At 42.9% G+C, this 23,614-nt stretch overlaps 2 protein-coding genes across 2 annotated transcripts in view; one reads left to right on the top strand and one right to left on the bottom strand.

Moving 5' to 3' along the window:
- The window catches only part of LOC107379164 (raftlin), a 188,851-nt gene extending 178,480 nt beyond the window's left edge, over positions 1–10,371 (top strand). Inside the window, exons 9-10 of the mRNA XM_070551002.1 lie at positions 5,113–5,188; positions 5,823–10,371. Coding sequence (XP_070407103.1) covers positions 5,113–5,188; positions 5,823–6,455 — 709 coding nt within the window. The 3' untranslated portion in view covers positions 6,456–10,371. The remainder of the gene's footprint in view (positions 1–5,112; positions 5,189–5,822) is intronic.
- A 6,171-nt stretch (positions 10,372–16,542) lies between these two features.
- LOC107379162 (vitelline membrane outer layer protein 1) lies at positions 16,543–20,287 on the bottom strand. The gene is made up of 4 exons (XM_015949774.3): positions 19,896–20,287; positions 19,062–19,174; positions 17,748–18,051; positions 16,543–16,641 (listed from the first exon to the last, which is right to left on the bottom strand). The coding sequence occupies exons 1-4, from the start codon at positions 20,103–20,105 to the stop codon at positions 16,639–16,641; spliced, it is 630 nt and encodes a 209-aa protein (XP_015805260.1). The 5' UTR covers positions 20,106–20,287; the 3' UTR covers positions 16,543–16,638.
- Positions 20,288–23,614: the final 3,327 nt, after the last annotated feature.

Genomic DNA, 23,614 nt, shown 5'->3' with positions numbered 1-23,614 from the left:
GCAGGTGGCGTTTATTCAGAGCGATTCTATCGGCGTGACAGAACAACTTAGTGGAGGCTTCGGGCGGCTGACCCTTATCCTCTGGGACTCCCGTGCCATGGAGAGATTTTGGTCGGTTCAGAACTGTCAGCTTGAACTGAGGAGTTTGGTTTTAACAAAACCTCAGGACACACCCTCTCAGAGATAGAAAGCTTTGGTTATGGAGCAAAGACATGTGAGGTGGTTACCTTTAACCTGAATTCAGCGTCCTGCATGGTGTGTATAAGTGTACATGACCTTCTGGTTACTGATCAAACATTACTGATTATCATAAATCATAATTATTTTTAACCAAATAATAATAATTCATTTCAGTTATTAAATAAATTTATAAGGAGCCATGATGATTATTTATGAACCTTGTAATAAACAATGAAAAGAGTTTATTAAAAACTAGGTCCCAGTACTGATCCCTGGGGTACACCACAACAAATTTCAAGATTGTTTTACTTTTTCTGTCCAATATTAATATACTGTACCCTTCCACTTAAATAACTTCCACTTAAATAACTTCTTACCCAGTTCAATGCCACTCCTCTAATTCCATATCTTTCCAATTTGTCAAGCAGAATTGAGTGATTTATTGTATCAAAACCTTTTTAAAGTCAACAAAAATTCCAATTGCATATTTTTTGTTGTCAGGTGCACTGGTGATTTCGTCTATGGCATCTATTATAGCCATAGAAGTTGTTCTTTTATTTCTGAAGCCATATTGTCCATCATTAACTATGTGATGTTTATCACATAAATTTTCTAGTCGTGTAATAAAGAGTTTTTCCAAGATTTTTGAAAACTCACGCAACAATGAGATTGGTCTATAGTTGGTAAACATGTGTTTATCATTATTTTTGTAGATTGGTATGATATGTAGCGTCATGAAATGTCCTGTTTTTGACCTAAAGGTCATGCTCTGCTGCGTCTGCTCGAGTGGGGACATAAAGTCTCTGACACAGGCCTAATCTACATGAGATATTGGCCAAGGCCTTTAATGCCTCTGCTCATCTGAATTGCTTCACCTCTTTACAGCTCAAGTCAAGACAGAGAACTCTTTTGATAAATACATAACCAAACAACGTTTGTTATTGCCAGTTATAATGTGAATCCAATGTTCAATCAATCTGTGAAATGACAATGTTATTACTTGATACTATAATTCTGGGATCAGTAGTATTTTACAAGTAATTATAATCTTGGACAGCTGCACTAGACACGTGATGACACAGAGTAATGCTAAAGTCACACAACACACTTCCTTTTGTCTGATCCAATCAGAACCTTCAATTCTGATGCGAGGCTGTCACACCCTGTCCTGTCTCCCCTTATGGTTTAGTCTTGTCTCTGTTAATTGCTCCCACCTGCCTCTCGTTTCCCAATCACCCAAGCTCCCAGCCTTCAACGACTTCTGTGTTGTGTCTCGTGTTGGATCATTGTTTCTGTGTCAGCGTGTTCAAGATTAAAACCTTTAAACTGTTCTTGTCTGAAAGCCTACCTTCTGTACCCGCGTGTGGATCCTCATCTCCGCTTCACACTCCTGCACGTCTGACAGAATGATCCAACCCAGTAAAGGATTCAGGATTCTCCCCTGGGAGTGCCTGCTTCAATTTCTCTCTTCGGACCACCGGCGGCTTCTTCTTCTCCTCCTCCGGCTTCGCCTTCGCCTCGCCACAGACGCCGTCACCGGGCTTCAGCCGCGGCGTTCCTCTCCACCCTTCCGGAGCCAGATGAGAGGTTGGACCGGGAGACGATTCCGGATCACTCCAGCTTCTTGGGCACCAGACTGGCTGTGTGCTCCCCCGGTGCTGGCCCACGGCGTGGGGAAGGAAGCCGGGCTCCACCGCAATCCTGTGTCCCAGAACGGAGCCGCGAGCTCGCCGCTGCCCCGGCTCTGCGCACCTGCTTGGACCCGCCCCCAGTCAGACCAACAGTCCCGTCTCCGGTCCAATCTGCGCCTCCATCAGAAGTTGCTTCCAACTTCTGGAAGGAGTTTTTCGTCAGCTGGTTACAGTTTACATTTATTCTTAGCTATTCTGATCTGCGTGACAGAACAGCTTGGCAGAGGATCAGGGTGGCCGACCCGTCTCCTCGATGGTGTTGGTTCAAGAACTGACGTGAAATCTGTTGCAGGTTAGTTTACAAAGCTCTCAGAACACACCCACTCTCAGTAAGAAAGCTTTGGTCATGCGTCAATAGCATGTGTTGGCAGTTATTGTTTTCTCTGGATAAACTCTGTGTTAGATGGATAAGATGGAGCTGACCTTCTGATTTGCTGAACACACATTACTGTCATCAACCATAATCATAATTAATCATTATTATACCCAAAGCATAATAATTCATTTCTTGTAATTAAAATACATTTATACTGAACCAAGTGATTATTTATGATGATTATAATAAACAGTAATAAAGTCAAAGAGTTTAATATTATTATTTAATTATTATCGTGAACTTGAGGTGTCCTTCTTCTGGGACGGAACAGCAGCAGATAACGATGGTTCTTTAGCAGACATCATGGCTCCTTGGCTAATCTGTGGACTTGAAAGTTACTGTTTGACCCAGCTTGACCCAGCTGGGTAAATGTGACCTTTGCCACAAATTAGAGGACCTTCCGTGATGCTACAATAGAATTCAAATTTGTATACATGCTTCTGCTATTAAAGTGTATGATTGAGAATTTGCCTTCAGTATAGATGCTGTCGTTGAAATGTTCTTGTGAGTAATGCACACAACTTTTCTTGATAGAGACAGAAAATTATTATCTGGGTCTATTTAATTCCCTAAATAGTTTGTATTGAATTCTGTATACTTAGAAGGAATGGAACTGGAGGTTTCTAAGTCAGATATCCTCTGCATAAGTTCATTGATCTCAGTACTCATGGAGTCCGTATGCTTGAGCCATCATGCATGAACTGACACATAGGCCGATATTAAGCTATAAGGCTAGTTTCACATCATCAATACTTATCAAGTTCTTGTATGTGTCTCACCACCACTGCTTTTGCTTCTTCACGACTTCCATTGAGTTTAATAAAGAAAACACCCCTAATGCCAGATGTGCATGTAAGGAAACATGTTAATAATATATTTAAAAGCAGCATGCCTACTCATTTACATAGTAAAGCAGGTCAGACACTTTCTGGCACATTAGACCCCCCCTGCTGCCTTAATTCAACAACAACAATGTAAACATGGTTTGAATTTTGGGGCAACATGGTCGTAATCAGACCAACTCTCTTTCCTGTCTGTGTTGCCTTCAAACTAACAGGATCTGTGGATCAATACCATGGGAGTTTATAGAGACTTTATGACCTGGTGAAAAAGAGCCGTCTTACAGTAAAAACCCTAAACGACACGTGTTATAATTCCATCAGCACAGTGACGGATTATGTGCTCTGCCTCCGCAGTCATGTTTTCTGCTCTTTCACAGCACAACTGATTAATTACCTCTTTATTTTGATCCTTCCCCCCCCCCCCCCCCCCCCCCCCAACAACCCTGCTCTCATCTTTTTCAAAATGCCACAACACAACAGCACAACAAGGCTAATTAATCAGCGTCGGCCTAGATACAGTATCTGGTTCCTCTCAGAGCCTCAGTCTGCACGCTGAAGTAATGGTTGATGATCTATTTCAGATTAGCTGCCGTCATTACACTTGTTTGTGTGGCGACTCCTTCATTTTTAACGAGTAATGTTTAAAAAGCAGGCGGTTTGTAGTCTGGGTTTCCAGGCTGCTCTTCATCTGGAGGGGTCGGATGAGTGTCAGCGATCTCAGCGGCGTCTGGCATTAATGCAAACGGGCGCTCGGCGTCTTCTCCACACAACATTAACTCTTGTAACTGTCTGAGAGCAGCCGTTCATGTTCGCTGTTTTCGATTAATGTAGGTGGTAATTACATTATAGAGCCGTTTACCAACGTTAATGTGAATTTGTAACCGAGGAGCCGTAAACAACAACAGAAAGCAGGGTTCAGACAAAGTTCTCCTTTAAGTTATTGCTGGTTGCTTCACTTCGCTTCTTTGTAGAGGGCAGATTAGCATTTCAGGGTTGTTGTTTTTTTTTTGGTTAAGTTTTTCCCTCATAAAGCAAACCATCAACAGGTACATTTGCCTTTTGCAGTTCTTGACAGCGTATGATTGAGCCTGACAACGACAGTCAGGAGGTTTGGTAAAGGCCTGTAATTTTCTAAGACATCCCACTCCTCTCTAGTTTAATGGTTTGCTGGTTAGTTATCAGCTGGGATTCAGCAGGAAGGCATCCAACATCCTCAACAGCCTAGAAAATAGCTTATGGATAAACGGTGGAAAGAAGGAGGTAATGGAAAATGGGCTTTGGATGGTTTAGATAGTGAGCCCTCTGCAGGTCCATTTGATGTTGAGGAGGAGGAGATTTGTAGCTGGTTTGAAGAGTTCTGCAGCAGTCGTAAACCTGCCATCGTCTCCCCTGTGTGAGGATGAGCAGGCAGCGTAGCTTCAGAAACATGTTTTATTCCACGTGCACGTGTTAAACCTGCGTCACAGCTAATAATCTACCTTATAGCAACATGCAGAATAACAAAAAGAGCAATGCAACAAATAACAGAAGTAAACAATGAAACTGTCACAAATCAAGAGGCAGGAGTTCAGACTCAAGCTGGCGGGTGTTTAGTGAGCGTGCATTTGGCAAGAAGAGCCTTGTGTGATAAAGATGAGCAGATGAAAGAGTGCAAGGGATAGAAAGCCTACTCAGAAACAAATCTGCATTTTTCTGCCACGATTAATCTGTCAGAGCAAGTACTTGTGTGGATTATCCCTCTCAAAACACAGGAGTGTAACATGTGCAGAGGATGGGGGATTATGTTCTGGGGGGGGGGGGGGGGGGGGGGGGCAAGAGAAGAGAAGTTTCACTGTTTTCCTTCCAGATTAAAACATATTGAAAAGAAGAGAAATGATGCTGGCAGAAGCGAAGAGGCTGGGTTGCGCCGTCTTTAGCCTAAATCTGTCACATCTGTCACAGGATGCATTTTCACGCACAAAACAAGGCAAATGTGCAAAAGTAAAATCTGTTTCTTTGCGTGTTTGTTTTTCTCTTTTCTCAGCGATGGAAGTCTGTCCACCAAACAGGTCGTTTTCCTGCAGAGGCCCGTCCTCACCCGTAAGAAGAAGGAATCAAAGGTGCAAAATCTCAGATTTCTTACAGATTTATTGATCCACCAGCAGGTAATCAGTCACATGTTCACCTGCTCTAAAGCAGAGCCACCTTTTGCCAGCGGTAGCGCCACATGTATAAACAAACAGCTCCGCTCTGCTTCAAATATGAGGAATTGTCTGATTCTGGGAAATGGGAGAGTTAATGAGTTCCCTCTGACCCCGAATAGCCGTGATAACCTCTGAGACCGACCCTTTTCGGCGCTGGAACGAGTCCATGTTGATGTGTTCTGTGGGCTGAATTTAAACTCCACACAGCAGCAAATCTGATCGACCCTAAGGCTTGTGGATCTGCTGTCGTTAACAAGTTTTCCAACCTGTTCCTTTTTTATCACCTTCTCTGCACGCCTACAGTTTGTTAAAAGCGGTGTACTCAGGGCTGCGTTCCATTTAGTTTTTGTCTGTTTGTTTGGTCAAACTGAAGGCCTTCAGGCCACCAATTATTTCCCTCAAAATGGCTCCAATTTCCTGCCCAGTCTAGTCTGAATGAGCTTGTTATGCCGGTGCGATATTGGACCCTGTGATCCATTCCTAATTAAGTCTGTGTGTATTGCTCTGTGGACAGAAATATTTTTAACTAACGCTGGTGTAAATGTTTCAGAAATTAATCTTCAAGCCCCGAAGCAAGTCCAACAAGAACTGCATCAAAGAGACGGCGAAGAACAAGAAGAAAAAGTCGATAATTGAGAAGGAATCCGAAGATTCCAAGATTCTAGATGACAGAGAAAAGAAAAGTGACAAGAGTGTGGCTGAAAGGGCGAACACGGTGCAGGTGGAGGCAGCGAGTCAAGGGGAGAAAGGCAAGAAGAGGTGTGAGGAAGATAAAAAGATCGGCGAAGCGATTGAAATTGGAAACGAGGGTGTCGCAAAGAAAGATGGGGAAGCCGAAAGTGATGGCAAAGAAGCAAAAAGCTGCACCAGACAGGAAGAAAGGATGACTCCAGAAGAGGGAGGAGAAGAAACCAGAGATGCTTTGGGGAACGGGGAGATCAAGGAGGTCACTGAAACCGTCGTAACTGTCGAGACTCCGAGTGAGACCAAAGAAAGGGAGCCGGAGGGTGCTGCCGGAGTTCAGAGAGTGATAGAAAATGGGATAGAGACGGACGAAGAGAAAGACGAAGGTGAAGAGGATAAAATCAAAACAGAAGAACCGTTGGAAGTGAAGGTTATCGCCAAGGAGACAGTGGCAGATCCACAGGCCCCGAATCAAAGCCCAGCGGCAGCTCAAGAGTAGCACCAAGCAGTTCAAGTCACGGTTGTTCCCCACGCCCTACCTCGGAAATTCCCCGTCTTAAGAACTGGCTCACAGTTTTGTCCCTAATCCAAATTCAAAGGGGATATAATCCCTAATGCTGCAGCATCTCCTAAACCCGCCCATCTCTCACTGACAAAACCTGCAAGAGTGTAGCTGTCGCTACGAGCATCAGTCCTACTGTAAAACCACACTTACTGAATGTATCCGATACAGCTGGTGGGCTGTCCTGCACGGAGTCACTGGATTATTGGAAGACTGGGATTGCAGAGTAATGAAGCCTTGAAGGGCCTGGTCAGAAACCTCTGAGGAGAGAAAATGTGCAGATTTCACTTGATGCCATAAAGACAGCTCATCCTACTAATTTATGAACCTTTAGTGGATGAGCTGAAGCTCCTGTCCCGTTCTCGTCGGCACAGAGTTTAGGTTTTTAATCCTAAAACAGCTGATTGATGTGTTAACTCCATACTTATGCCGGGCTTAGTCCAGATCCTGAAAATGTATTAGATCAGAGCTGTTTTGCCATCTTTGTGACCCGTCTTTTCAGATTTTTCCCTTGGTTCTGGTGTGGGCCCAGGCCTTTAGGGAGCTGTTGGAAATTGGGAGATAACAAAGAACTTTTCCGATCACTTCTACTCAGAAACAGCGTCGACTTGTTTCAGAGAAACCTTGGCAAAGCAGACTCGCCACGTCCACCTGAACGGTAAAGGTCCCTAAAAGCTTCCTGCCAGGCCTGGGTCATCTTTCCCCGCTCTTCTCTCAATCCAGATGCAGCAGGAATTCAAAGGTGACTCCTGGTGGAGGGGACGGGAACGGCGTTTGTTGCGAAAGGCAATCCAAAGTAGACTGAGGAGATGACTGTTTACGCTTGAGCTCTAAGCCATCAAGTGCTTCAGAGAGAGACGATAATCGCTCTTCGGTGTCGTGCGCTTAGCCCATCTTGCACACAGAATGTTCCATATTCAACACAAAGTTAGATGAGAACGGGAAAGTCAGTTAAAGGTTTGCACCTGAAGAGCAGAACTAACACTTAGACTAACCCAGTTAGCTCTAGGAGCAGGACGGAGGATTCATTCCTGCTCCGGAGGCTGTAGACAAAAGCACTTGTTCCTGTTTAAAACCAGCCGTGTGGTCGAGCCGCGGCTTGAACCCAGAGGAGACGAGGACAGCGAGTGAGAGACGAAGCAGGAGGTAGAAGTCACGGAGCACGAGTGAGTCGAATAAAGGAAATGAATCGGCTCGTTCAAAGCGTTCCCCGCGGAGATTTCTTTCATCATTTCACCTCCAGCTCTTTAAGCGCCTCTTTCTAGACACCATTTCCGACATTAAACAAGTCGTAATGTGCTGTTTCATGGCTCTGTGTGGCTTCCTGTTTGAGAGCTGGAACAGAGAGAGGGTCACTGCGTGGAGCTCTCTGCAGCTCACTAATGGACTCTTATCTGCACAGGAGCTGTCAGTAATCATGCATTTATAATGGGGTCACTTGTTAGGGGAGTTATTGACAACAAAACACCTCAACGTGATGTCACAGGGAACTGTTTGCACCGAAGACGCCGAGTTTATGTCTGGCCTGGACACAAAACAGGTCCGATAACGCTTTCAGTCCATGAGAACTACCCGCTGTCTCGTTATAGTTTGACACACTTTGTCTTATTTTCCTTTAACAGCTCAACTCTGCAAGCGAGATGCTACAAACGCACCGATGGGTTGTGCTGAACTTTGGTTTTAGGGGATCCCTCCACCTGCCGCTGAGATTTCTTTTAATGTAAAATACTTTTGTGTAGACTAGAAAATAAAACTGTGACCAGTCTAGCCTTATACTGTAAATGGCCCACAATCAGCTACTAGAGGTGTTTTAGAGGCACATTGGTGATTTAAGTGTTACATGTGTGTTGTATCCAAGCAGGAAGGCATCCTTTCCTGTTTTTTTTACTGGAGTTAGGAGTGACAGGATAAAAGTGAAGGTTTTATGTTCTGAGTAACCACTAACACGGCTCGTACATGTTCTTTATCGTGTTTCGTTCTCTAGCCTGAAAGGCTCAGCGTTGCTGTCGCAGTTCTGCTAAAGCTTGCAAAAAAAAATAATAATAAAAAATTTGCTGACTGAGGCTCAGAGCGACCTCTTGGGGTGAGGGGGCTGTTGGTTTTTGAGCTGAGAGGTCACACGTAGGACCTTCTGCAGCATATGCTCCTTGTCCTTGTGCCCTTCGCCATTGCAGAGATCAGAACCGTGAGGATGAGGTCATTGCTAATGGCAGACAGGGTCAAGGGTCATTATTGAGTCAGAAGGGGTTTCCCACAGCTGTCCAAACAGGAGATTGCAACAGAACATGAATTAAAATGCAACATCTGGGTTTTTTATAGCTTTAATAAGCATTTACAGTAGCCGTCACCTTTGTCAGATTCTGACAAACACGAACTAGTAAAAACTAAAAGAGCTTTGAGCTGTCATTATGGATATTAAAGAAAATATAACTGTGAAACAGTTTTTTACTTGTTATCTTTGAAATATCAGAGTCACTCTGAGTTTCACATGCGGGCTAAACATGAAAGTAGTCTTCTACCCCAGTTTCCTGCATTCGTTTCTGAGAGAAAAGAGACGCTCTGTTTAGAAAAGCCTGCCATCATGTCATAATATAGCATTCATGGACTCGCCCATCTTGTGATGGGGAAGGCTGTTGTTGGTTTAGCGTCCAGGGAACAGCTGAGGATGTCTCAGCTAGTAGAAGCTAACCATTAGCATTAGCAACCCCACCACATGGCAGAACTCCTCCAGGCTTGAGTTATTGCAGAGCAAATGGAGTGCATGGTAAAGTCACGTTGCTGTTATCCAATCAGAGGTGGGATATCCAAATATCAGGAAATAAGACTCCAACACCTGCCGTCTGAAGCTCAACTCTGATCTGGCTCACTTGCAGTTCCTGAAACAGGAGCACCAGAACTTTTCCCCCACAGAGATCAACTCACGAGGCAGTAATTTGTACTGGAGACCATTACAAATGTGTTTAAAAAAACAGTGAACATAAATTCTTAAACATCACTTATTTGCTTTAGGACTTACCTTTTTCTTTTTTCTGTTTTAAATCTGAAAGCAGAAGTCAATCCTTCTTGGTAATTTTTTTACTTTTAATTTTATTTAGATTTTATTTTCATTCAGAAGCATGCTCATCCTGCTCCCAACGCCATGGCCTTCAGGGCGCCTTCATGATGAGCACTGATTGGCTGCGGAGCAGTCTAACCTCTAGCATGAGTGCATGCTGAGAACTGTGGGTAATTGGGATATATTTGTTTTGTTTTGTTTTCTATTAACAGACAGGAGAGAAAAGTGAGACAGAATCTGACACTTTATCAGTTAAACGATGCTGAACCATGTTAACTTCGTCATGCGTGAAGCGGGGGGGCCTCTGACTAATGTTAGGCGCTATTATACATTTGCCCCCATCTACTTACAGTATTCATGTGAAAAGATAATATAAAGCTCTCTGTCTTATATTAGCATAAATGAGTAGTGGCGCTGGTGCAATCGCTCTTGGTCATGCTATAAATATATAAAAAACTAAACGTAATGGCTCACTTCCTGTGTGCTACTTTGATGTGAATCAGACAACGTTGAAACGACGAAACATGGCGCAGTAGGACGCAGTCACTTCTCTCTATGGTGTAACTTCAGCTTGCTCACAGCCTTTAGAAAAAGTATTGTTGGAATTTTTTTGTCTCTGATGTTTTTTAAATCACCTCAGTTGCCACCTTGAACGTTACGTATCTTTGATCATGTGCCGTGGTCACTCGCATCGATATTAAGAAGAGTATATCTTTGTTATCTGGAGTATGTCCACGTTCCTACTGTTCCTGACATCTGTACAATTTGTATATTATAAAATGATTTATATTTAATGTCTACAAGCGTCTCTGTGTCTTCTGTGGAAGAAAATGTTTTTTGACACTTGATGAGATCATATTTTTGAGGAAAAATCCTTCAGCTTTAATCATGGTTCTTAAACAAATGGTGCTTACAGAGTCTTTCTTCTTTAGCTTAATCACATTTAAATGTTTCAGATCAAGTGTATTTCAGTGTCAAAGATAACATGAGTAAATACAAGAATTAACTATGATCAAACACATTACTAAAGGTTCTCCACCAGGAACACACAGACCTGATAACTACCAGAACTAAAGACATTTTAAAAATCCTTCATTAGAACCAGTCTGACAGCATGAACTAGTCTAAAGGATGTCAAAAAGCAACACATCCTGCCAGTTCTAAGGAAATTCAATGACAAAAGCACTCAGAACAACATATAAAGCACTGCAGAACTCACCTGGTTCAGTAAAAGGTCAGAGGTCATCAGTCTAAGGCCCAATCCCAATACTCGCACTGCGCCTTACAGCCTTTAGTGAAGTGCACTTGGAGGAAGTGCACAGAAGGGCTTCTAGTGTGCAAATAATTGCTGAATTGGGACAGTGACCATTGCGCCATTTACCGCAATGCATGCAGGGATGCTGATCACTGTTTATGCTACTTAAAAAAAATCTTTATTAACAACTTTCAAACAAACAATTTCTTGATCAGAATTACAATAGTTACTGTTCACATTACATCTTAGTCTAAAACATTTAGAGTGAATAATAATTATTAATCGTCTTAAAATGAACTTCTTGCAATCGAAAATACGTATTTTCTAAAGAGGCACTTGAGCCATTGTTCCACCTTCTTCTCAAAATTCCCATGCAGCAATGGATTATAGATCATGGGTGTAAAAGGGGCGTGGTCAGCTTCCACACTTGAGGATCGGGACTCCCCATGCACTTGCTCCCCTGGACTGGAACGGGCAGTTTAAGGTTGCAAGGGTGGAAGTGTGAGTATTGGGACTGGACCAAAATTTCCCCAACGAAAACATCTGCTGACCAAAAACATAAAGAATCGTCTCACATTTATCATAAAAACATCCCAAAGACTCCTGGACACATATCCTCTGGGCTGACGAGACCAAAGCAGAACTTTCTGGAAGGTGTTCCCTTCCATCTGGAGTCAAACATCATAGTAGCAGTCAGACATGGTGGTGGTTGTGTGATGGTCTGCTGCCTGAGGACTACTTGTTATAGCTGATTGAACCATTAGCACTTCTAAAACATGTTGGGCTTGTGTTGGTTTTGGAGATAAAACATCAACATTGGATTTTCTACCCAAGAAAGAAGCAGAAGAGTCACATTGTTATTTAGCCAATCAGAGGCGAGATGTTTACATATTATAAATATCAAAAATTACGACTCAAAATCATGTTGTTCATTTTGCTCTGACAAACTTCTGTCCTCTGAAATTGTGGCTTCAAGTCTTTTTTCCACAGAAAATGACTCAAGACATTCGTTCATAATAAAGACCAAAGCAGATTTACTGAAAATACAAATTAGACTTTTAAGGTGTGGTTGACTGAAAAACATTTTTATGTGTTTTTTTTCTGATTATACTCAGTCACTCTGAGTTTTTCATGCAGGCTGAAAATGAAAATAGTCTCCTACACCTATCTACTGCATTAGCTTCTGATAGAAAATAGACACTGAAACTCTAGGATTTGAAAAGCCTGACAGATCTATGTCACCCTGTCACTCGTCTTCATGGACTCACTGATCTTGACTCACAACGAGGAAGGCTGTTGTTGGTTTAACGTCCAGGAAACAGCAGAGAACTTCTAGGCTTGTTTAAGCTAACTATTAGCATAAGCAACACCACCGCACAGCAGATGCTCCTCTAGGCTTGAGTTGTTAGTGGAGATAAAACATCACTGATGCAATTCAGTGGTAGAGTCGCACTGATGTTATCTAATCTGAGGCGAGATGTCCAAATATCAGGAAATAAAACTCCAAAACCTGCTGTCTGAAGCTCAGCTGTGATAGGGCAACTTTTAGGTCCTAGAAATGGGTGGGTTGTCGCCCGTTAATGACTTATAAAGCATTAATTTCTACTGAAGACCTCTGCAAATGTATCAATTAAACAAGTGAATCACTCGTTTAAAGCATCATGATTAGTACCTTCATCAGAAACCTACCACATCCAGTCCTACACATGCTACTGCCCCTGGTGGAGGATCTACAGATGGCAAGAGCACACTTTATTTCACTACTGTTGTTAAATAATTACATATTAAAACAAATAATTAGTTAAATAAATTGTCCAAAAACAGATTTTCTAACTACCGTATTTTCCGGACTATAAGCCGCTACTTTTTTCCCACGTGCGGCTTTACTGAAGATTTTCCTTCACCTGCCAGGGGGCGCTTTAGCAGAAAGTGAAACAGGTGGAAGTCAAAAGTGGAAATCGAAGAAAGTGCTCATTTTCATTTAGCACATGCAAGCAGCCGGCACGACGTATAATATTTTTCAAATCCATACATCATCCATCCATCATGGTAACTACACGTATGAGTTCATATGTTGCCGCACGTAAGCTTGGCATGAATGAATCCATGGTTGGGCGCTGGAGACGGCAGCGGGAAGAATTCATTCAAGCCAGCTTCACCCGGGGTATGATGACAGCAACACGGACAGCGACACTGACATCGCCACAGAAAAGGTATGTGACGAAGCTCTTCTGAGGCTGTTCAACTCCGACACTGAAGAAGAGGACTTTAATGGCTTTAGTGCACAAGAGGAAGATGAGAGCGAATGACTTTTTCTGATAGCAAAGGGTGTTTTATTTACTAACCAGGCATGTTTTGTGTGTCTAATCATCCAGGGCTTATTAATGCTGTGTCAGCGCTGTTCTTTTCTTCTAAACATGCAAATTACCGGTAATAACGTTTCAGTTCTGTTTTTATTTTATAACCATCCAGAAATGTGAATGCTATCAGTGCAGGCAGTTCACCCGTGTTTAAATTTTGTTTTGTTGAATTAAAACAATGAAAAACCTCTGTGTAGCGTCTTTCTGTCTAATTATGGTATGGCCATACATGCGCTGTGTGCCGGAGACCTGTGGCTGCTGTGCCGCTGCTTGTTTTTGAGTGCGGCGTGTGTGTGTAGAAAACCTTTTTTTTTTTTGTTGGTGCGGCTTATATTGAGGTGCGCTGTATAGTCTGGAAATTACGGTATTTATATTTCAGGCTTTAAAATGTCATGAAAATATATTTCTGAATATGATAAAGGAGGCCTTCACACGTAGTCCTGCAGGAGTACAGGATTGAATTTTTAAGCTGCAGCACCGGAAGCTTCTGGTCTTTATTAATGCAGAACTACACAAGGACAACCCGAGCTTCCTCTGGATGAACACAGAATGATGAAGCGGCAGCAGCAGCCCTCCAAACACAATCATGTGAAAACCCAGCGTTGAGGTGAGACTTATGGTCCCAAATGATCATTTTCTCTGAGTACAAAGATCTTTCTTCTAGATCTGCTCCATCTGGTTATTACCTTCATTACTGCTTTAGCCTCTGAATGCACCAGCTTGATAATATTACTCCACTACATAAACCCCCCTTTTCCCATCCTAAGATCAAAACAGCACCGTTCAGAGCTGTCCTCCATATGTCAATATTTCACAGGAAAACACAAACGACACACATCACAATGCCCCCGCAGAGTTTCTGAACTAGATTATATTTACAGTTGAGTCAACACAGCAAGTGTAATCTATAAGTCACGAGCCGTGAGGCCCAAGGGAGCGTAAGGTCATTAAAGAGACGGCTTTGCCTCCAACCAAAAGCCCAAACATCAAATCCATTCTGCTCACTCCGGGAGGCGTTAATGGCTCTTTAGGCAGACTGGTGAGCCACTGGAGAGCTGCTAAAAGATGGCCAGGAACACCACCAGCCTGTGGTTTGGGATATTAAACTCATGACCTGGGGGCGTTTCATCTCCAAGGTTCCACTCAGAGACCCAGAGGAAATGTTGCTGCGTGCTGAAAACAGGTTTCTTTGAATAATCACGTTTTTTGCAAGTCAAAAAAAATACATTTATTTTTATGGCTGCAATGGAGTTCAGGTAGGTGCTGAGTCTGACTCACTCAGCAGGATCATGAGGTGCAACAAGAGGCAAATACCAGCTCAGATGTGGGGTCAAGTCCCGCCTGGTGCAGCAGCACTGCCCCCTGGTGCCGTGAAGGGAACAAAACTGAATTTTTCTGCTCATGGCAATAATTTCCACTTTATGTAACCGATATTCAGAATGTGTTTTGGGGGAAACGGTTGGATTTATCAGTAATTTAACACAAAAATCAGCCGTAAGTCATCAAACAAAGATGGTTGATGTGTTAAAGTCAGCATTCACAAATCCACCAATGAGATGCTGCAGATCTGGATCAGAGGTCGTGGAGCTTTTAGCTCAGAAACGTCTGATTTCAGGACGGACTGAAGCTGTGTCTGGGTCTAGTAGCTCAGGTTGGAAGGCTGCAGGTTAGTGTGAAGAAGGTTCAGGGTTTCAGAGATTTGTTGCAACTTTTTCATATTTTTGAATCACTTTCTTGAGCCAGTGTGTGCTAAAATGACCCTTTACAGGGTTAAAGAAAAGTCACCCAGCCTCTACCGCCTACTGTGGCCTGAATATCCCACTTTCAACTTCCAAGTCCCGGTCTGGCACTTAGAAGTTGGAGCTGACATACCTGGTGCTGCAGTCTGCTTCCAGCAGGTTTTCTGCATGTTTTGGATCGTGAACAAAGCTAATTTAAGTTAGTGATGAACCACCCCTGTAGACACTAATTTAGGATCGGAGATGCTTCAGCTGTAAGATTAAGGCGTTAAAAAGACAAACACACAGCGAGGAGATACGTTTTGCTTCCGGTTCTTCAATTGGACACTAGGGGGTGCCCAAAGCAAGCCAAGACTGCCTAGTATCCCTTTAAACCCAACAGAGCAAATTCATTTCAGACTTTTTGTGAAACATTTAGAAGATGAAAAGCTCTAAACCAGGGGTAAACAACTCCCTTAGGGCTGGTATCCAGCATGTTTTAGTTGTTTCCCTGCTCCAACACACCTGATTTTAATCCGCATGTGACTAACAGGCTTCTGCAGACTTTGGTGAGCTACTGATCAGGTGAATCAAGTGTGTTTGAGCAGGGAAACAACTAAAACATGCTGGATACCAGCCCTCTGGGAAGGGAGGTGTCTACCCTGGCTCTAAACCACTGGTGCTGTCTGCTTGTGTAGCTCTGGAGGATGTGGGTTCAAATCCCACAACTGATCAACTTTTTAAGTACAAAAGAGAAAACGTTCCAACAGACCACCCCCAAGTGTGACGGGTGCTGGTGGAATAGTGAGATAGTTCATAAGTCACCAGTGTGACAGTAACTGGTTCAGATCCTGCTTGTGACTGGTGCCTGTTATGCTGACTGGAATGGTGCCAAGCTGGAAATTTGCTGATGTAACATTTATACAACAAGCAGTAGGACTTCATCAAAGAAAGACTTCTGTTCTCTTCCTCATCTTCCTCTTCCTCAGTCCTTTTGTTTTTGCACTTTTGACACTGAATCCTCCCAAAGTTTGCTGTGATTTGGTTCTTGGCTAGGACTTGGTCATTCAGCGGAAAAATCTGGGGAGTGTTATTTTTTAGGTTGCATTTTTGTGTTCTGTTTAAACTAAAATGTCTTTTGTAAGTTTTAGAAGTTAAACATGAGGTCAGCAACAGCTGAGGTGCGCTACAGCTGGATGTCAGCTGCAAGACCTTCGGAAAACCATTACCTCAGTGTTAGATAACATCCTCCAGCCCCCCCACCCCGTTAGCCGATTAACCACTTACAGATTAATTAGCACAATTACCTCTGTGTGTGCCAGTTTGTGTCTTATCAACCTTTGTCAGACCTTAGACTGTAAATTAATTAACACCCGCTCTCGTCATTTCTTAATCACTTTAGTTCCTGCAGGAATTTAAAGGAAAGCCTGCATCAGCACCTCACGCTGCTCCTGACTTTACTGCACTCTCATTGGTTCAACATGCCGCTCTCACACTGATGATGCTGTGATGTAAGACAGTGCTTCTCAGACTTCCTGTACCCTCGACTCAGAGATAAATATTTTATTCTGTTACTCCTAGTCTCAAACTTTGATCTCAGCACACGTTTTATGGATCATAGCAAACACACCAAAGCCACAATTTAAACGTTTTATTATCTTTGTCATCTTCGGGTTGAACTAGTTGGAGACCGGCTGGGATCAGACTGGTGTCGGATCAGGGTCAGGGGTGGTTACTGAAAGCAAAAACAGCTGAATCAGGCGGTGACAGAAATTCAAGAACTTTGAAATATGGTCGTTTGAATTCTTTGTAACTCATCTCACATGTTATACAGACTGGATGTGGAGCTGTAGCATAAAAAAGCACAAAAAAATAATATAATCACATGGATTCAATAAAATCTGCAGTTTCTCCTGTCTCACTTAACAAACTGAATCTCTTCACCTGAAGTCCTAAACAAAAATTCCAGGGAGGATTGTTGGCACATCAGAGAAAAACAAATAAAACAACTCAAAGATGTGGTGCAGAAATAAATAAAGGATATCCAAAACGTATCCCTAATGAAACACTAATGACACATTTTATGGATACAAGGGATTATGTCCTTTGGCTCCTTCTGCAGAACCGCCCACACAGGAACTCAGAATATCCTTTAATCCTTCACAATAAAAGCCTGAAAACATCTTAAACTTGTGAAAATAGTTTCATATTTCGGGGGTCTGATAAAACTCATGGTGGCAGAGGTGGGATGTCTCCCTTTGTGTGTTAGCAGATTGTATTTATGAGTTCAGAACGTTGATCAAACACATGAAGACACCAGCCCTGGGTGTCAGAACCCTGTCCTAAAGAGCAGCTCGACCTGAATCACACCACCAGACCCCTAACAAGTCTGCTGTTTGATTCAGTTATTCTCACCATCATAAATCAGATAAATTAACCTGAGTAAATATCAAATCTTAGCATCATAACTATTTTAGTGTCATTTTATGTTCATTTTTAATAACTTTTTTTAACTGTTTTTAGGAGAACTTGTTTAAAATTTTGGTTTAATTTCCATTCAGTGGCCAAACCCCTCTAACCTCCAGCAGCAACACATTTGTTCTTTTTTGCATTTTTGTATTAATTGGAGTCATTGAGGCCCATAATATGATGTGAATTATTAAATCATTTTAATTTGCGGGGTATAATAACGGAAGATTTAACTTGCAGCTAGTCAGAGGCAGTAAAACTGATGCCAAAAACACGTACAGAAAGTTTGCCAAAAGGAACCAAATGTTGTAAATCTTTGTCTTTTGCACTATTTCTTCTTTTTGGGTGTCATGGTGGAACTCTTCATCCCACCTGCTGTTTGTTGCAGCAGAAGAAACGGACGTCGTTGAGGGTGGAGTCGTCCAGACCCCACTGGTAATCTTCCATCTTGGTCTCAATGCCACAGATTCCTCCGTCGCGGCATTCCTCACTCCAGTAGCCGTACTCGCCCCAGTCCAGGCCAGCTCCCTCCAGCGTCGGGTTGCTGCTGCAGCGGAACTTGATGTTGTTGGCGGCCGTGTCGTCTCCAAACAGACCTTTATGGGGCTCCACGCGCATCTGGAAGGAAGTAAGCGTGCCGGTGGGGCAGTACTGGGGATGAGACCACTCTCCAAAGCTGGACAGAAGAAAAGAAAATTGGTGGAAACTCTACAGAGAAATAAGGAACAATCAATGCCCACTTGTAGCCTTAAGGCCTCCAGATGTAGCATCTGGATAAGTACCTTCACCAGAAACCAGCTTTATTCCATCTTCTATGTGTCTACTGCCCCCTGGTGGAATGTCTGTATTTATTTTGTTTATTTATTTGTTTAAATGGTAAATGGTAAATGGCCTGTATTAGATATAGCACCTTCTAGAGTTCTTGAAACCCCCCAAGGCGCTTTAAAGCACAATCAGTCATTCACCCATTCACACACACATTCACACACTGGTGGGGATGAGCTACGATGTAGCTACAGCTGCCCTGGGGCACATTGACAGAGGCGAGGCTGCCGAGCACTGGTGCCACCGGTCCCTCCGACCACCACCAGCAGGCAACGTGGGTTAAGTGTCTTGCCCAAGGACACAACGACAGCGACAGACTGAGCGGGGCTCGAACCTGCAACCTTCCGATTAGGTTTAGATTAAAACCTGCTGTGGACTTTAGGGAGATTGGAGCGTTTACAAGACGGCTGCAACGCACTATGTTCAATTTGCTTAGACTAGCCGTTGACTTATCAATCCTTGCCAGATGTAAACTTGTAAGGCAAGCCGACTTCAAATTGATGAATAATAAAATACTTTTAGAAACTAACCAATCACATCTAATTGTTTTAAATGATAGACTTCATCCTAACAAAGATGGATTATTTAACTAATGAAGGTCTAGAAGAGCTGTTTTGACCCCGTGTTCAGGACTTTAGTTTTAATTCTCTGGAGAAAGTTTTCTTCTCCCATTCACGGGTTTGATGCAAAAAATGTTTGTGTTCAACTTGTATTTTGTTGCCACTTACATATTTGTTCTTGTCGTATGTAAATAGCTGTTCTCAGAGGTGAAACTCATCATATTTACATTATGTTTAGTTAGTTGGTAAGTTTTGTTTAGATCTATAGGTTTTACTTGAATAAAGAATGAAAGCTGCGTACTATCCAGTGTGGGATTCGATGGAGTACAGGAAGTTTCGGCTCCCGTCTTTGGCGCAGATGAGGCGGATCCCGTTCAAGGCGGTGTCGTCCCCCCCGTACTGGTTAGACTCCACCTTAGGAAACAGAAGAGGCACAAACAGCTTGATGTATTGTCTCTGGTGAAGAAGGAGAGAGATTTGAGAGTTTTAATCTGTGCAAAGGTTAGCGTGGCTGCGTGATGCTGAAAATGTGTTCTTTTTTCTGAAATATTTACTGAAAAAGAGACAAAAAACTGATCTGCTTGCTACAGAGAGTTTATCCCGGGTCATCATTCGGCCTGTTTTGGAGGTTTCTCAGCTTCAACACACCTGATTTTAATCAGTAGATGATTATCAAGGCTGAACAGGTGATTCAGCAATTAAACCAGGTGTATTAGAGCAGGAAAACAACACAAATGTGCTGGATAGGAGTCCTCCAAGGACCAGGGTTGGACACCCCTGCCTTATGGTATTAGTTTGTACTTTTAATGGTCAATCACACATGTCTTTGTTATTCTATCCAGGCTGCTGTGGCCCTTTGCAAAGTTTTCAGATGAAGTTTCAGCCTGAAACTCGTGTATTAACAAAAATTCTATATGATCCTTTCAGGAAAAAAAGTCACTCTTCAGCAGCCTCAATTAACAAAAAAAAAAACACTTTACCAAAACATTCAATTCCTCTTTTTAAAGTCCCCAGCACCCCATTTAGCATAAGAAAAATGCTTTATGACTAGTTTGAGTAAAATTCAAAGAAGCTGTTGCTTCTCCTTGTATGTTTTAAACAAAAACATGAGTGATTTCCTGATTTATTCTGTTACCCTGACACTGAATCCAACAGCAAAGAAGTTTTCAGGACACATCTCAGGCCAGGTCCAGTTCCCAAACTGCTCTCCGTTGCTCACAGTCAGCACAGATCTGTACTGCCTGCTGTTGAATGCCGTGCCGGCTCGCTGCAGGAAGACCTTCTCCTCACAAAACCCAGCGGACACCAAAGCCAGCACGGTCGCCACAGCGAACAGACTTGCCATGTTGACAGCAGAGAGTCTGTGTTTCACTCTGAAATGCCAAATAACAAGCACCAGAGGTTCTGGCTCAGAGCTCTTATAGCCCCCCCGCTGGTTCTGGTATCAGTGTGAAACATTTACAGAGCCACATTATGGAGCGACGTGGGAATAAACAGCTGGAAGTGGAAAAAGAAAAGACACAGGGTCTCTGCTTTTCATCCTAGGGTGATCTTGTATGGCTCTGCAGCAGGTCTGATGGCGAAAGAAGGAAGGCCTGTTTAACACACCGACCATGCTCCAGCTGCTGCAGAACATGTACAGCTGTTCTAGCATTGCACTGATGACACAAAGGTCAGCAAACAGGATCCTTTTAAACACGTTCAAATAACGAATCTGAGTAAAAAATACACATTCAATAGATCATGATAAAGCTCTAGTGTCAGGTACGTTTGGTTCTTCTCTGGACTCCTGCACAAATTCTGCAACGATTCAAAGCATTTAGTTGAATTTCATTTTCATTTGTTTCTGGTCTAAAATCACCAACAGGCTGCAGAAATTCATCCTTGAAGGTTGAGACTGTTTTCTTTATGACTGCTTTAAAAAACTTGATTTCACAGTCAGTCTAGTTCAGAATGTGCAAAGAATTTCAATTTAAAACATGTTAATGTCAGAAGTTTTACTCTTATTTGTGATTAAGTGATGCAGGTTTGTATCTCTGTGTGAGGAATTTCCATGTTCTGATGCAGACGAGTGATCAGAAGATGATCTTAAAGATTTATTAATAAATGAACATCTGCTGAACGTAAAATAACTCTTAGATCATTCTTTAGGGAAGACTTAGAAACCAGAGACTCTCTTGTGTCCCAGGTATAGACGTGAAGAAAATCTAACTCGTTTGGGAAGAACAGGAGCTGTTCCATGCCAGCATGTCTCCTTCCCACGAAGCTGTTTGTTTCACCTGTTGGTCACATGCTGAGAGCCACCATGTATTTCTTTGTAAAACATTATTTGATATAAAGCAAACCTCTGAGATGACGTGTCAGGATTACATTCAGGGAAAATCAATTAAGACATCTAAAAAAAATAAATTTTTAATCTACTGGAAGAAATCTTTTAAACGCTTTCCAGGAATTCCGCAGCAGTTTCAGGAAATACTGATGCTGGGCCGAAAATGACCTGCAGGTATTAACTGTCCTGCAGCGCCACCTGCTGGTTAAATGAGTCGGGCAAGTATGCATTACAGTTTTTTTCGATTGCTAAAACTCAAAAAGCAAAAATGAGGCACAATTTTCACAACCTCTACTTCTGTTCCCAATCGCTTGACTCAGTTTATCACTACTTAAGATTTCCTTATCATATTAGAACTCTGATTTTCCTCCTTTACACTCTGATGTCAGTTTCACATCACCTTGCTGTCAAAACACAACACACAATTTGCAGGTTTACACACACTTCTCACTTGAATTCCCACTGAGGAGTTTTTCTCAGCCTGGAGGTGGAAGGTGTACGAAAGGAATCCACAGAGCCAGGTCCCACTGCTTCAAGCCATGGAGGAGGCTTGTAGAGATGTGGTCTTTGAGGCCTGTCAGGGCTTCATGAGGCACTCGAGGCGGTACTTCCAGCGCTGTTTGGACCAGGAGGACATCGCCTGTGATGTTGATGAGGCCCTCTGGCCAGACAGAGACCGGCGGCATTATGCCCCATGATTATGCTGGGGGGGGTAACTGTAAAAATGTTTAGTCTCACCCCGGGTTTCCACGGGAGCCGTCAGCAGCACGTTACTGCAGCAGCACGTCTTGCTCGCGTAAGCTGCTGCTTGGCCCTTCCCACGAGACGCGAAGCAGCAGGGGAGCAGCTGTCACCGACCGAGCACGAAGTCACACGAGTGACTTCGTCAGTAAACACAGCAACAAGCAGGAGAAAATTACAACATGGTTTGTGTTTTATGTTCTGTCCGTTTTATAATCGCCAATACGGACCTGAAAAACAAAGGAGACCGCTAGCTAGGTGATAACTTCTCACGGGGACGCACAGTTAGTAACCTTTTTAAAAAGTAAAGCAACCAGAAAGCAGTACGTTCTTTATTCTGAAAATCTCGGTAGCTTCTCTCCATTTCCGCGTCCGATTTCCTGTCTTTCCTTCCCCAAACATGTCTAAATTGACCTGTTTCAGAGGCGTCGCGCGTAGGAAATAGAACCGGCGCGTAAAGGCCGCGACATGCTGCTCCAGAGACGCGGCCAACTCGCGCTGCTGACGGCTGCTGACGGCTCCTGTGGAAAAGGTTCTGTTGACCACAGCGGTTCCTATCAGCAGCTATGACGTGCTGCTGCAGTAACGTGCTGCTGACGGCTTCTATGGAAAGCCGGGGTCAAAATTTGTGTGACGTCTGATGTTTGTCTCAGAGAAAAGTGGGCACTGTCATACATTCAGTGTGTAATTCATTGTGTTCCCTTTCGACAATTGTGTTTTCAGTTTTGCTCTTCAGTGTTCTTTCCATGCTTGGTAGTGTTCACAAAGGCTACTTGTGTTTAAGCAATGAATGGTGTGTGTGTGTCATGTGAAAATGTGGCTGTGTTTACCAAATGAAAACACGTGTTCCATTTTGGGAACATGTTACAATGTGTGATGGCAGTGTTTTGTGTGTGCAGTTTTGAAAGAAATGTACAGTTTTGAAAAACGCGTTTTAGCAATCGAAAAAAAAACTGTAATGTTCAAATGTGCAACTGCTTGCACCAGAGACAGGTATTACACAAAATGGCTCGTGAACCAATGAACTAAACTATTAGGAAATTACAAGCAAACACACACCTGGAGGCATTTTGATTCAAGATGGCCGCAACAGCTAGGTGGCATTAGCAAAAATGTGCTGTAAGTGCACCAAGAGGCTGCAGGATACATATATTCCTTCAGGGAATTACAGGTTTAACTATTTATAGCATAGTGATTTTTGTATTAATATTTAATATTTCAGGGTTTAAAGCAGGCATTTCCAAAATGAGGGCCGAGGGCCATTTGTGGCCCTAAAAGTAATTTAACGCGGCCCCCCAAAGCCATTTCAGACATGGTTGCTGATGTAGATCGACACTTTTTAAGATTTTATGTTAAGAGTTTGAGCAGTTAAAATAAAGGAGGTCACCAATAAGTAGTGTTTTTTTTTTTTTTTTTTTGAAAAGAGAAAAATGTGACATTTTGGTGCCCAAGAAGGATTTTTACCTTGACTCAAAAGTTTTAAGTCCCATTGTCATCATCACATACTGAAATTCATCTCTGCATTTGATTCATCCCATGGGGAGCGTTGGGCTGCAGCTGTGCTCAGGAACTATTTGATGGTTTAACCCCCCAAACCAACCCCTTAAAGCTGAGTGTCAAGCAGGGAGACATTGGATCCCATTTGTATGACCATACTGGTTTTGAACCCCCATCTCCCAGTCCCAGGGCAGACACTTTACCACTACGCCACTGGGCTGGTTATTTTAGGGCTTACCTTATCATACCAGTTTATTTATAAAGCACATTTAAAAATAACATGGCAG

The sequence above is a fragment of the Nothobranchius furzeri genome, chromosome 5 (genome assembly GCF_043380555.1).
Source record: "Nothobranchius furzeri strain GRZ-AD chromosome 5, NfurGRZ-RIMD1, whole genome shotgun sequence".
NCBI lineage: Eukaryota > Metazoa > Chordata > Actinopteri > Cyprinodontiformes > Nothobranchiidae > Nothobranchius > Nothobranchius furzeri.
This window is presented reverse-complemented; position numbering and strand designations above follow the sequence as displayed.

Bases quoted from the DNA above. Each gene is read 5' to 3' on its own strand.
- LOC107379162 (XM_015949774.3), bottom strand. From the start codon at position 20,105: ATGGCAAGTCTGTTCGCTGTGGCGACCGTGCTGGCTTTGGTGTCCGCT. The intron at 19,175-19,895 runs GTAACAGAATAA...CTGTTTCCTAAG, and splicing joins CTGTTGGATTCAGTGTCAGG to GTGGAGTCTAACCAGTACGG. The intron at 18,052-19,061 runs GTACGCAGCTTT...TCTTCTGTCCAG, and splicing joins ATCGAATCCCACACTGGATA to CTTTGGAGAGTGGTCTCATC.